Below are 13,585 nucleotides of genomic sequence, written 5' to 3'. Positions count from 1 at the left end.
GACGCTGACACTGGCCCATGGTCATGTGCATTAGGCACCAAATGGAAGAAAACAGACTGAAACAGGGAGGGACTACTTAGACTCTCTAATAAAAATGACAATACATTTTCCATTGCAAAACATTCTGTTTTCTGTTACATGCCCTATTGAGCACAACCCATTGCTCTTCTTACCCAGTCCTGAACCGTGCGGCAGGAGGGACCAGGTGTGGATCTCCACCCCTCCGCCCCAGCGCTGCAGGAGCTGCTCATCCAGGGACTGCCGAGAGGGATAGGTAACCAGGCCGCTGCATACACACACTGCCTTCAACAGGGCAGCTGGGACACACACACACACGGGAGCAGATGACCAGATATGACCAACAGGGATGTAGTGTAGCGTAAAGACACATCGATTCTGTTCACGCACCCTTTTAATTGGTGAGCATTTAGTGTTCACAGTGACAGCTGCCAGTTTTACCACAACATGATTGATGATTGAACATGATTGATCACAAAGCATGACCTGGACTGAGTTATCAAACATGACAACTAGAAATGTGCCTTTATGAAAAACTGGATCACGCAATAGAAGTCAACAGACAGCACAAGGATATAGAATTATTATTAAGATCGTTTAAAAAACAAAACATGGAAAAATGCCACACAATACTCCACACACATACTGATCAGCACGGCCCACATACACTACCGTTCAAAACATACATGAAATGAGTTGCAAAATGAATAGGAAATATAGTAAAGATGTTGACGAGGTTATAAATAATGATTTTGAATTGAAATAGTAAATTGTGTCCTTCAAACTTTGCTTTCGTCAAAGAATCCTCCATTTGCAGCAATTACAGCCTTGCAGACCTTTGGCATTCTGGTTATCAATTTGTTGAGGTAATCTGAAGAGATTTCAACCCATGCTTCCTGAAGAACCTCCCACAAGTTGGATTGGCTTGATGGGCACTTCTTACGTACAATACGGTCAAGCTGCTCCCACAACAGCTCAATAGGTTTGAGATCCGGTGACTGGCCTGGCCACTCCATTATAGACAGAATACCATGACTGCTTCTTCCCTAAATAGTTCGGAGCTGTGCTTTGGGTCATTGTCCTGTTGTAGGAGGAAATTGGCTTCAACAAAAATTAAGTGCCGTCCACAGGGTATGGCATGGCGTTGCAAAACAGAGTGATAGCCTTCCTTCTTCAAGATCCCTTTTACCCTGAACAAATCTCCCACTTTACCATCACCAAAGCACCCCCAGACCATCACATTGCCTCCACCATGCTTGACAGATGGCGCCAAGCACTCCTCAAGCATCTTTTCTGCATCTCACGAATGTTCTTCTTTGTTATCTGAACACTTCAAACTTAGATTCGTCGGTCCATAACACTTTTTTTACAATCTTCCTCTGTACAGTGTGTGTTCTTCTGCCCATCTTAATCTTTTATTTTTATTGTCTAAGATATGGCTTTTTCTTTGCAACTCTGCCTAGAAGTCCAGCATCCCGGTGTCGCCTCTTCACTGTTGAAGTTGAGACTGGTGTTTTGCAGGTACTATTTAATGAAGCTGCCAGTTGAGGACTTCTGATGGGTCTGTTTCTCAAACTAGACACTAATGTACTTGTCTTCTTGCTCAGCTGTGCACCGGGGCCTCCCACTCCTCTTTCTATTCTGGTTAGAGCCAGTTCTGTTCTGTGAAGGGAGTAGTACACAGTATTGTACGAGATTTTCAGTTTCTTGGCTGTTTCTTGCATGGAATTGCCTTCATTTCATAAACTGACGAGTTTCAGAAGAAAGTTACTTGTTTCTGGCCATTTTGAGCCTGGAATCGAACCCACAAATGCTCCAGATACTCAACTAGTCTAAAGGCCAGTTTTATTGCTTTATTAAAACAGATTTCAGCTGTGCTAACATAATTGCAAAAGATTAGCTAACAACGTGACATTGGAACACAGGAGTGATGGTTGCTGATAATGGGCCTCTGTACGCATATGTAGATATTCCATAGAATAAAAAAAATCTGCCGTTTCCAGCTACAATAGTAATTTACAACATTAACGATGTCTACTGTATTTCTGATCAATTTGATGTTTTTTTTTTAAATGGACAAAAAAATGGACATAAAAATGCCCATTTAAGTCTTACCAGGTGCATATGGCACACAGTGGTCTTTCAGATCCTCCAGCCTCTCGCAAACTGTCTCCATGGCGATAGCATCATCCTGCACTCCGCTGGAACTGACCAATAGCAGACGGGGCTCTTTGATGCGACGAGCTCGGGCACCAATGGGCCGTCTCCCGTCGACCTTCACTGCCACGTTGACCACTGTGCCGCCATGTTCAAAGGCAATGGGCGGAGTGTCGCTCCAGCCACCTGTGGGATAGAGCCTATTGTGAGAAGTACTCCGACGGGCTTTGTGGCAAGAAAACACAAACTGATATAGGACCAGGCTAATGACTTTCCATTCCATTTTTTGTTAAACTAAGCATCCCATAGCATTGTTGGGTTCCAGTATGAAATACATGCTATACACGGCGTTAATGGGCACATGTATGAGGAATGTATATGGTGGGGTCAATGGAGGTTGGATAAGAGCCAGGGGTTTGGCATATTACTAAGTAAGGGAAAGGCAATCACATGGTTGCGGTCACTAATAAGGGTGGATAGCTGTGGATTAATGAGGAATGGGGGCTGAGGTCAGGTCACATGAAGGTAGAAGGGACAGTTTATTGCCCACATCACTTAACTTCCTGCCTAACAACAAAGATGTAGTGTTTATAGAAAAGGAGGAGACTCCACCTAAAAGGGGGTTTAAACACTTGTGCTGGTGGAAACACGTCTTTGCAGCTGTTTGACACAGTGGGTGAATAAACTTGGTTTGAGCTTTGACTAGATGTCTGTTAGGTTCTAAATAAACAGAGTAGAAACTTACGGCATGTTTTTAGGGGTATTGTCCCGGTTTAAAAGAGTAGGGATAACTCCTCAAAAGAGCTTTGCCATTAGAGTTTGGCTAAGGGAAAGATCTAGGGCAGAGTTCCCAAACTCGGTCCTCGGGACCCCAAGGGCTACACATTTGGGTTTTTGCCCTAGCGCTACACAGCTTATTTAAATAATCAACTAATCATCAAGCTTTGATCATTTGAATCAGCTGTGTAACATTAGGGGAAAAAACAAAAAGCGTACCCCTTCAGGTCACGAAGACAGAGTTTTAGAAACGCTGTTCTAGGGGTGAAAGAACAAGGCTATTGACTCACCTGAGAGGTCCAATCTGGCAGGACACTCCACATCTTGCCATTCCCCAAGGGGCGGGACCTCACCTTGACCAATGTAGATAAATCTCTGTGATAACATCACAGCCTGTCGTAACAGCACCTGCCCGGCCGCCTCATAGTGCCGTGCAGCACGCACCAGCAGGTCTGGCCTGCAGGGGGCAGTCATATACTGTCATTTCTGACTTAATTTAAATGTATTATAATAATTAATGGTTTCCTTCCCTTCTTGACCACAGTCTTAAGGAATTGATATTGCAGAGAGTAAACATTATGGTGCATATGCAGATGTCAGCAGTTAATAGTTAATAGTATCAGTATGGTCTGACCTGCTGAGCCACTTGGCTCTCTCGGTGGCCAGGGCCTGGACGCCACCCAGCAGGTCTCCCTGCTCCAGGATGGAGAAGGCATGGCTCCAGGCGGGGTTAGCAGCCGGCCCGCTCCTCAGCCCCCCTCGGCCCTCCCCGGCCAGGCAGGCCAACACGTCAGCTATACAGGCCAGGCAGCGGGCCGCCACTCCCAGGTTCTCCCCGCTGCCCGCTGCAACTGGAGCACACAAGGTTACTATTGTCATTGAGAGCGTGTCTGCACGTAGATAACAGTATGTCTACTTGGTCTCCACCAGCCTTTTTTCCATTCTTATGGCCGTCTGACAGCAGGAGTGCAAAATGAACCTGTATAATGCATTCAGGCATCTGCACCCCCAGGAATTCACACAAACACACATTTAGAGAACATAAACTTCAAGTGTTGAAAAGGTGAAAGAAATAAGATGGTGCCTGAGACTCCTCCACACTGCAACTCCTTGCAGTGTAAATGCCCATGTGTTCTCACGGTCAAATAAAGGAACATCAATACTCACTGGAGTCTAGTGTGCAGAGGAGCTCCTCATGCTGGCCTCCAAGCACGGCAGCCCTGAAGCTGGGTAACAACCCACGATCGCTCTGGCTCTTCAGGTTGTCCATCACTCTCCTCCTCCCCACCTGGAAGAATAGAGTCTCCCTCCAGCGCAGCTCCCCCTCCTGGTCAGTAAGGGAAAGGACCTCTCGGAGAGAGAGCCTCCACACGGCCCTCCACTGCTCCAGTGCCCCCGGCCCACCCAACAGCCAGCACACCCCCACCTCCAGCCCCACCGCACCACCCCGCGGCTGGAAGACTGGGAACAGGCGGGCCTCCATGAGTGACTGGGACCTCCCGGACCCCCACAGATCCTCAGGCCTAGGGAGAGAAAGAGCAGAGGGACCCAGCAAATATAACATTCATCATTCCAAGGGTCCAAATCATGAGCAGAGTAGGTTAGCAATCAAGCTAACATGCTTACTGTATTCCAGTGCGGCTGTAGAGGTCACTCCATCTGTGATTCAGAAAGGTGGCACCATCGTCATCGCATGAAACCTATGGGAAAGCAAAGTCTGTAAGAGACCAACAGACATTCTATACATATCTAAAGAAGGTGGAAGGGAGGAGGAGAGAGAAGACAGCGCCCTGCTACCTTAAGATCATCGTAAGCCCCCAGCACTGTATAAACAGTAATCTTCATCTCTCCCAGTTGTATGTGGTGCCCTTGGATGATGTGGTCATTGGTTAAGGCCAGCTGCTGGATGTGCGAAGATGAGGTCACTTCCAGGCCTGAGAGTAAACAACCTGAATGCACATCCATTGGTCCCTGGGAAAAGAGGTCAAAGGTCATAAAACATCCAAGCATACGGGGACACAGTGAAATAAATGTTTTAAATACACATTTTATTCTACGTTTGAGTTCCTCCAGACCTGAAGGTGGCAGTGCTGGATAACTGCTCCTGGCGCAACAATGACGTCCCCCTCCAGAACACTGTTGATCACCCTGCCTCCATCACTCACACACTGAGTATTCTGAGGACAACACAGACAGAAATACATGGACAGATATTAAACACACACAATACTTGGTCCAGGGTTGGGTCCAGGGTTATGACCAAGGTTGGGATCAATTCAATTTATTGTTCCTGACACGTTTATGGCAGCTTTATGTAGACCTTACGAGTGAAGGGTTACCTAGTACGTAGTGGAAGATCCTAAGAGGAGGAAGAGGAAGACCATGCTCCTCAGAAAATGTCATAAAAATAAAATAGTGAAACAATAAAACAGTGATCCTTTTTAGTTAAAACTATTCTAAATATATTCACAAGTCACCAAATAATTGATTTAAAAAAAACACTATTCTGCCATGAAGATCTACAGTAGCTTTAGCAGCACTTGGTGGAGCCGGAGGAAAGCTAGCTTCTGTCCTCTGGGTACATTGACTTCAATACAAAACCTAGGAGGCTCTTGGTTTTCACCCCCTTCCATAGACTTACAACCTATCAGAGCTCCTGCAGCATGAACTGACATGTTGTCCACCCAATCAAAGGATCGCAGAATGAATCTAGTACTGAAAGCATACTAGTACTGAAAGCATAAGCTTCAGATATCTAGCACTGCAGCGCATAAAATGTGGTGAGTAGTTGACTCAGAGAAAGACAATAGTTGAACAGATGAACAAATTAATTTATTCCAGAATAAAGGAGAAGCAAGAGAGAAAGAGCTAGCTGAATGCAACTAGCTAGTTTAGCCTACTCAAACAGAAAAGGATGTTAGCTAGCTGGCTATGGCTATCCAACACTGGAACTCTTCCAAGTCAAGGTAAGCTTTAGGTTTTATTAATTTATTGCCAAAGGGGCCCGCCGATGTAACTGCTAAGCTGATTTGACTGTACTGCATGATTGTAGTGGGTTTACAAATGCATTAGTATAGTAGCTACATTATATGACCAAAAGTATGTGGACATCTGCTCGTTGAACATCTCATTCCAAAATCATGAACATTAATATGGAGTTGGTCCCCCCTTTGCTGCTATAACAGTCTCCACTCTTCTGGGAAGGCTTTTCACTAGACGTTGGAACATTTGTGTGGGGACTTGCTTCCATTCAGCCACAAGCGCAATCGTGAGGTCGGGCACTGATGTCGGGTGATTAGGCCTGGCTTGCAGTCGGCATTCCAATTTCTCCCCAAGGTGTTCAATGGGGTTGAGGCCAGGGCTTTGTGCAGGCCAGTCAGGTTCTTCCACATCGATCTTAGGCTTGTGTGCAGCGGCCCGGCCACAGAAGCCCATTTCATGAAGCTTCCGACAAATAGTTATTGTGCTGACATTGCTTCCAGAGGCAGTTTGGAACTCGGTAGTGAGTGTTGCAACCGAGGACAGACGATTTTTACACGCTTTACACGTCCAGTCCTGTGAGCTTGTTACCTACCACTTTGCGGTTGAGCTGTTGTTGCTCCTAGACGTTTCCACTTCACAATAACAGCACTTACAGTTGTCCGGGGAAGCTGTATGAGGGCAGAAATCTGATGAACTGACTTGTTGAAAAGGTGGCATATTATGACAGTGCCACATTGAAAGTTACTGAGCTCTTCAGTAAATTAATTATACTGTCAATGTTTGTCTATGGAGATTGTATGGCTGTGTGCTCGATTTTATACACCCGTCAGCAACGGTGTGGCTGAAATAGTCGAATCCACTAATTTGAAGGGGTGTCCACATACTTTTGTATATATAGTGTATGTTGACTATGATGCAGGCTGTGTGTAGTGGTTGGTAATCATTATATGGCTTCTATTGTGTTACCAAACTCACTAAAAGTGAAAAACTATCGGCCTATATTGAATCTTCCATTCCTCTCAAACATTTTAGAAAAGGTTGTTGCGCAGCAACTCACTGCCTTCCAGAAGAAAAACAATGTATACGAAATGCTTCAGTCTGGCTTTAGACCCCATCATAGCACAGACTGCACTTGTGAAGGTGGTAAATTACCTTTTAATGGCATCAGACCGAGGCTCTGCATCTGTTCTCGTGCTCCTAGACCTTAGTGCTGCTTTTGATACCATCAATCACAACATTCTTTTGAAGAGATTGGAAACCCAAATTTATCTACACGGACAAGTTCTGGCCTGGTTTAGATCTTATCTGTCGGAAAGATATCAGTTCTTCTCTGTGAATGGTTTGTCCTCTGACAAATCAATTGTAAATTTCGGTGTTCCTCAAGGTTTCGTTTTAGGACCACTATTGTTTTCACTATATATTTTACCTCTTGGGGATGTCATTCGAAAACATAATGTTAACTTTCAGTGCTATGCGGATGACACACAGCTGTACATTTCAATGAAACATGGCGAAGCCCCAAAATTGCCCTCGCTAGATGCCTGTTTCTCAGACATAAGGAAGTGGATGGCTGCAAACTTTCTACTTTTAAACTCGGACAAAACAAAGAAACAAATATCTTCTGTTGAATCTGACAATTAATCTTAGTGGTTGTACAGTCACCTCAAATAAAACTGTGAAGGACCTCGGTGTTACTCTGGACCCTGATCTCTCTTTTGACAAACATATCAAGACTGTTTCAAGCATAGCTTTTTTCCATCTACGTAACATTGCAAAAATCAGAATGCAATGCTCTACTTTCCGGCAACCCGGATAAAGCACAAAATAAACTTCCGTTAGTGCTAAATACAGCTGCTAGAATCCTGACTAGAACCAAAAAATGTGATCATATTACTCCAGTGCTAGCCTTCCTACACTGGCTTCCTGTCAAAGCAAGGGCTGATTTCAAGGTTTTACTGCTAACCTACGAAGAATTACATGGGCTTGCTCCTACCTATCTCTCTGATTTGGTCCTGCCGTACATACCTACACGTACGCTACGGTCACAAGACGCAGGCCTCCTAATTGTCCCTAGAATTTCTAAGCAAACAGCTGGAGGCAGGGCTTTCTCCTATAGAGCTCCATTTTTATGGAATGGTCTGCCTACCCATGTGAGATAAGCAAACTCTGTCTCAACCTTTACTGAACCTTTACTGAAGACTCATCTCTTCAGTGGGTCATATGATTGAGTGTAGTCTGGCCCAGGAGTGTGAAGGTGAACGGAAAGGCTCTGGAGCAACGAGCCGCCCTTGCTGTCTCTGCCTGGCCGGTTCCACTGGGATTCTCTGCCTCTAACCCTGTTACAGGGGCTGGGTCACTGGCTTTCTGGTGCTCTTTCATGCCGCCCCTCGGAGGGGTGCGTCACTTGAGTCACTTATGTGATCTTCCTGTCTGGGTTGGCGCCCTCCCTTGGGTTGTACCGTGGCGGAGATCTTTGTGGGCTATACTCGGCCTTGTCTCAGGATGGTAAGTTGGTTGTTGAAGATATCCCTCTAGTGGTGTGGCGGCTGTGCTTTGGAAAAGTGGGTGGGGTTATATCCTTCCTGTTTGGCCCTGTCCCGGGGTATCATCGGATGGGGCCACAGTGTCTCCTGACCCCTCCTGTCTCAGCCTCCAGTATTTATGCTGCAGTAGTTTATGTGTCGGGGGCTAGGGTCAGTTTGTTATATATGGAGTACTTCTCCTGTCTTATCCCGTGTCCTGTGTGAATTTAAGTATGCTCTCTCTAATTCTCTCTGAGGAGGACCTGAGCCCTAGGACCATGCCTCAGGACTACCTGGCCTGATGACTCCTTGCTGTCCCCGGTCCACCTGGCCGTGCTGCTGCTCCAGTTTCAACTGTTCTGCCTGCGGCTATGGAATCCTGACCTGTTCACCGGACATGCTACCTGTCCCAGAGCTATTATTTGACCATGCTGTTCATTTATGAACATTTTAACATCTTTGCCATGTTCTGTTATAATCTCCACCCGGCACAGCCAGAAGAGGACTGGCCACCCCTCATAGCCTGTTTCCTCTCTAGGTTTCTTCCTAGGTTCTGGCCTTTCTAGGGAGTTTTTCCCAGCCACCGTGCGTCTACACCAGCATTGCTTGCTGTTTGGGGTTTTAGGCTGGGTTTCTGTACAGCACTTTTGAGATATCAGCTGATGTACGAAGAGCTATATAAATAAATTTGATTTATTGGCTTGGAAAGCTTTTTTCGCCTGGTCACAGAAAGCTGAAAGCTGAAGCCCACAAGCGAACGGAAAAGGTGCGAGAAGGAATTATATATATACACACAAGGAGGAAAGTGATCTATGTTTGTGTGTGATCAGGGGCGTCTTCGCTCTGCCGATTCTGTTGAAAAACTTTTCTTAAAATGTCAGCAAACGGAACATACCTGAATTTGTCCAATAGAAACAGATGGACTAACGATTACATCCTAGATCAGTGTCACCGTCTGTCACCTTGATAACTTAAAATTGTCTCGACCTGTGCACCTACGTTGTAAACTTTCATTCATAGGCTAGGTTGTAGCAACCTCATGATGGGCACAGGGAAAATGAGTATCATGTAGTAGCCTAAACCTATCGATTTTACATTGAGCTGGGTGAATGGAATATGAATGACAGTCATCAAATATGCTGTAATAGACATAAGGCCATGCTCATTAACAAGGAAAATACTCCATCTTAAAAACGGCACCGACCGCCACTGCCAGTACGGTACCTGTATGTGTGACAAAGTGTCTCTCTCTGTCCCCTTCTTTGTCAGGCGGCCAATGTGCTCTCTACCGGACAGAGTCAGGTAGTCGTAGCAACCGCCAGGAACGTAAACTGCAAGGAGAAAACCAAACACACTTATGAACCACTTGTAATAGGATGGCACATTTGGCATGTACAGAGAATGATGTACCACATAGAAAGAGACATACCCATATGGAGAGTAGTGCCTCTCAGTATCCTCCATAGCAAGGCCCGTGCGCTCCTCACTACTGCTCCCTGTTGACTGATGGGGGAACTGCAGCCCGTCCTCTCACCATTCACAAACTCTGACTCACTCAGGTCTGAGCAAAGACACATCAACAAATCCAGGAAGAGGGAGATCTGCAGATAATAAATAACCATGGAAAGAAAGACAATGAAGGGATGTAACAGAGGATAAGGCTGTATCAGAATAAAACCAGCTTTGTGTAAACCTAGAAAAAAACAGAACAGTGTTTGAGGGGGGAGGGTGCAAAGATATGGAAGAGTGAAATTGAACCAGAAGATGAAATGGAGCGTGACAGGCACAAGAGAGGTAAAGAAAATGAGAATTAGAAATGAGAGGTAAAGATGAAGACTGCATACCTGAATGGGTGGTGCCCCAGAGTCCATGCCCATGTACGTGCAGCCGTCAAGGGGAGGGGTAACATGGGCCTTCAGCAATCGCTCGACTACCCTCCTGCAGAAGAACACAGGCCCTGACACCTGAATGGAGTTACATCATTACATGTGTTGCAGGCTCATAAAATAAAACGAGGTTATTTTATCACATACAGTGCACGCAAGAGGTACAGTGAAATGGGTTGTTTCACAGGGTCAGCGAGTGCCCCTGGAGCAAATTAGGGTTAATTGCCTTGCTCAAGGGCACATAATTTTCACCTTACCATCTCGGGTATTCGAACCAGTAACCTTCGAGTTACTGGCCCAACGTCCTAACCGCTAGCCTACCTGCCGTCTAGGTATTCCCATTACTCTTTTTATTGAAGGGAAAAATACGTTTCTGGATATTTTCCTATATTCACTATCTTTGACTTACCAGTGGCACCATCCCATCAGGCTGTGCGGCTCGGCGAATCCGCTCCTCTGACCCCTTGTAGATGATGTCACGTACTCTACCCTATGAGCAGAGAGAAACCACCATTTGGCACTACTTATGAATGATCATCTTCATGCAGACAATGTGTACAGTGCCTTCAGAAAGTATTCATTGGCTTATTCCACTTTGTTGTGTTACAGCCTGAATTCAAAATACAAAAACATTCTCACCCATCTACACACAAGACCCAATAACGACAAAGTAAAAACGTGTTTTTAGTTTCCAAATGTATTGAAAAATTAAATACAGAAATCAAATTCACATAAGTATTCACTCCTGAGTCAATACTTTTGTAAAAGCACCTTCGGCGGTGATTACAGCTAAGAGTCTTTTTGGGTAAGTCTCTAAGAGCTTTCTACACCTGGACTGTGCAACATTTGCCCATAATTATTTTCAAAATTCTTCAAGCTCTGTCAAATTGGTTGTTGATCATTGCTAGACAACCATTTTAAGGTCTTGCCGTAGATTTTCAAGTAGATTAATTCAAAACTGTATTGTCAGCTACTCAAGAACTTTCACTGTCTTGGTATTGGTAAGCAACTCCTACTGAAAGGTGTGCAGTGCCTTCAGAAAGTATTCATTGGCTTATTCCACTTTGTTGTGTTACAGCCTTAAAAACCTCCGTCCTCAATGATTACAAGCATACCCATAACATGATGCAGCCACCACTATGCTTGAAAATATGGAGTGGTACTCAGTAATGTGTGTAGTGGATTTGCCACAAACATAACACTTCGTATTCAGTACAAAAAGCGAATTCTCTTCGCCACATTTGTTTGCAGTATTGCTGTAGTGCCTTGTTGTACAGGCTTATTTATTTTCACTACCAGTTAGGTTAGTATTGTGGGGAGTAACTACAATGTTGTTGATCCATCCTCAGTTTTCTCCTATCACAGCCATGAAACTGTTTTAGTCAACATTGGGCCTCATACTAATCTACCAATAGGTGCCCTTCTTTGCAAGGCACTGGCACTGGAAATCCTCCCTGGTCTTTGTGGTTGAATGTGTGTATGAAATTCACTGCTCGACTGAAGGACCTTACTAGGGATTAACACAGGTAACCGGGATCCCTCTTCACATTTCCCTAAAAAATAAAAACTACAAAACAGGAAAATTACAAAAATATTCCCTCAATGTCACAATAATGCAATACCACAAAATACACAACATGTACAGCAGCAGATTGGATAATATGCCACTACATTTTTTTCCAAACAGGTTGTTGGATAGAAGCCTTTAGCCTAGCGTATTTACTTCACACAAAGTCGCCATTAATTCAAAGCACACGCATAATTGACACTGCACACGAGACCAGAATGCAGTTTAGAGTGTTAAGTTCTAATTCTCAGAGTAAAACACTCAACCAAGTTTATTCTTCCCAATATAGCTGCATTCAGACAAAAACATTTTTCACACAAGCACTGATATTTAACTGTTCCTCATAGGCTGAGTCCCCTCCTACTCATCTGTACAAACGTCATTGTTTACTGCTAGGCAGGACACTGGTGATACAGGCAAAAAACGTATATTTCTCCATCACCAATCCATGGCTCTTTTGGTCTAGACCCTCCACTATATACCTTCCTCCTATAATCATTAACTTCTGGTGTAGACCCTACACTATATACCTTCCTCTTATAACCATTAACTTCTGGTGTAGACCCTCTAAACCTCAGCACTGCCTCAGTGACATAAGTATATTTCATATTCTCAGAACCCAACGAGAGTTCGCCTACGCATGTCAAAATACCACTAGAACATTTCCCCTGCTTCTCTGTGCTGTCTCATATTGCTGCCCATATGAGAGCGTCGTTTGAGAATGTGTGATCAACAAACGGTATGAGAGTAGATATGAATATTTTTAACAGAATTGGTCCCCGTATTGGAGACCTTAATATTTAAAACAACTTCCTCTCTTTATCTCCCACGTTATTCATGAGCTGATCTGCTATCTGTATAATCGTCAACTCGATTTTAACAAATAGGAGATATTCTGTCATTCATGGGAGGTTATCTAGCAAACTTATCAACTTTGGTGATTTGACTTTTATTTAACTGGCATTGCAAAGTTTGTATGATTCGACAACGCTATGGCCTACTCGGGGTGCGCTCTGTGCGTCCTGAGCAAGCTCTGTGTCGAGATAGCCTAGGCCTACTGCTGAAATAATTAAGGAACATGATAATGCTCTGAATTTATAAAAGGCCTGTTCACAATTAATGTCAGTGACAATCAAAGCTACTCTATCATTACGAAATATCAGTTTCACTTGCTGTGAAATCTTTACATAGGAGGTGCAGCTAAGAAGGCAAAGTGGCGCAGCAGCAATCTTATTTTGGGAGAACCCTGACCATATCTTGGTTTCAAACACTTTAAATTGGCACTTACAGTTTCTGTGGTATTTCCCGGGACTCTCGGGATGAATTATTCCCGGTATTGAAACTTGGTAGATTTCCGGAAAAATATTCATCCCTTACAGATAAATTGTATGTGTGGAGTAAAGAGATGAAGTAGTCATTCAAAAATCATGTATATTATTGCACTTATGCAACGTATTATGTGACTTGTTAAGCAAATGTTTACTCCTGAACTTATTTAGGCTTGCCACAACAAAAGGGGTTGAATACTTGACTCAAAACATTAGTACTTTAAAAAAATTTTTTTTACAAATTCCAATCCCCTTTGGCTTTATGGGGTATTGTATGTAGGCCAGTGACAAAATAAATCTTACATTTTATCCATTTTAAATTCAGGCTGTAACACAACAATATGTAGA

The 13,585-nt window shown here is 44.2% G+C and overlaps 1 protein-coding gene across 3 annotated transcripts in view; it reads right to left on the bottom strand.

Moving 5' to 3' along the window:
- The window catches only part of LOC139368036 (L-fucose kinase), a 42,630-nt gene that overhangs the window by 7,849 nt on the left and 21,196 nt on the right, over window positions 1-13,585 (bottom strand). Inside the window, exons 7-18 of one of the 3 annotated variants that reach the window (XM_071106547.1) lie at window positions 10,752-10,832; window positions 10,301-10,420; window positions 9,886-10,057; window positions 9,681-9,787; window positions 5,028-5,129; window positions 4,750-4,923; window positions 4,579-4,652; window positions 4,120-4,475; window positions 3,587-3,803; window positions 3,243-3,409; window positions 2,134-2,361; window positions 174-317 (exon numbers count right to left, since the gene is read on the bottom strand). In XM_071106547.1, coding sequence (XP_070962648.1) covers window positions 174-317; window positions 2,134-2,361; window positions 3,243-3,409; window positions 3,587-3,803; window positions 4,120-4,475; window positions 4,579-4,652; window positions 4,750-4,923; window positions 5,028-5,129; window positions 9,681-9,787; window positions 9,886-10,057; window positions 10,301-10,420; window positions 10,752-10,832 — 1,942 coding nt within the window. Of the gene's footprint in view, window positions 1-173; window positions 318-2,133; window positions 2,362-3,242; window positions 3,410-3,586; window positions 3,822-4,119; window positions 4,476-4,578; window positions 4,653-4,749; window positions 4,924-5,027; window positions 5,130-9,680; window positions 9,788-9,885; window positions 10,058-10,300; window positions 10,421-10,751; window positions 10,833-13,585 lie in introns of all 3 variants that reach the window. The other 2 variants (XM_071106568.1, XM_071106558.1) reach the window with 2 other exon arrangements.

This window comes from Oncorhynchus clarkii, chromosome 2 (assembly GCF_045791955.1).
Source record: "Oncorhynchus clarkii lewisi isolate Uvic-CL-2024 chromosome 2, UVic_Ocla_1.0, whole genome shotgun sequence".
Classification (NCBI taxonomy): domain Eukaryota; kingdom Metazoa; phylum Chordata; class Actinopteri; order Salmoniformes; family Salmonidae; genus Oncorhynchus; species Oncorhynchus clarkii.
Note: the sequence above shows the minus strand (reverse complement) of the source record. Positions and strands in the feature narration are given on the sequence as shown.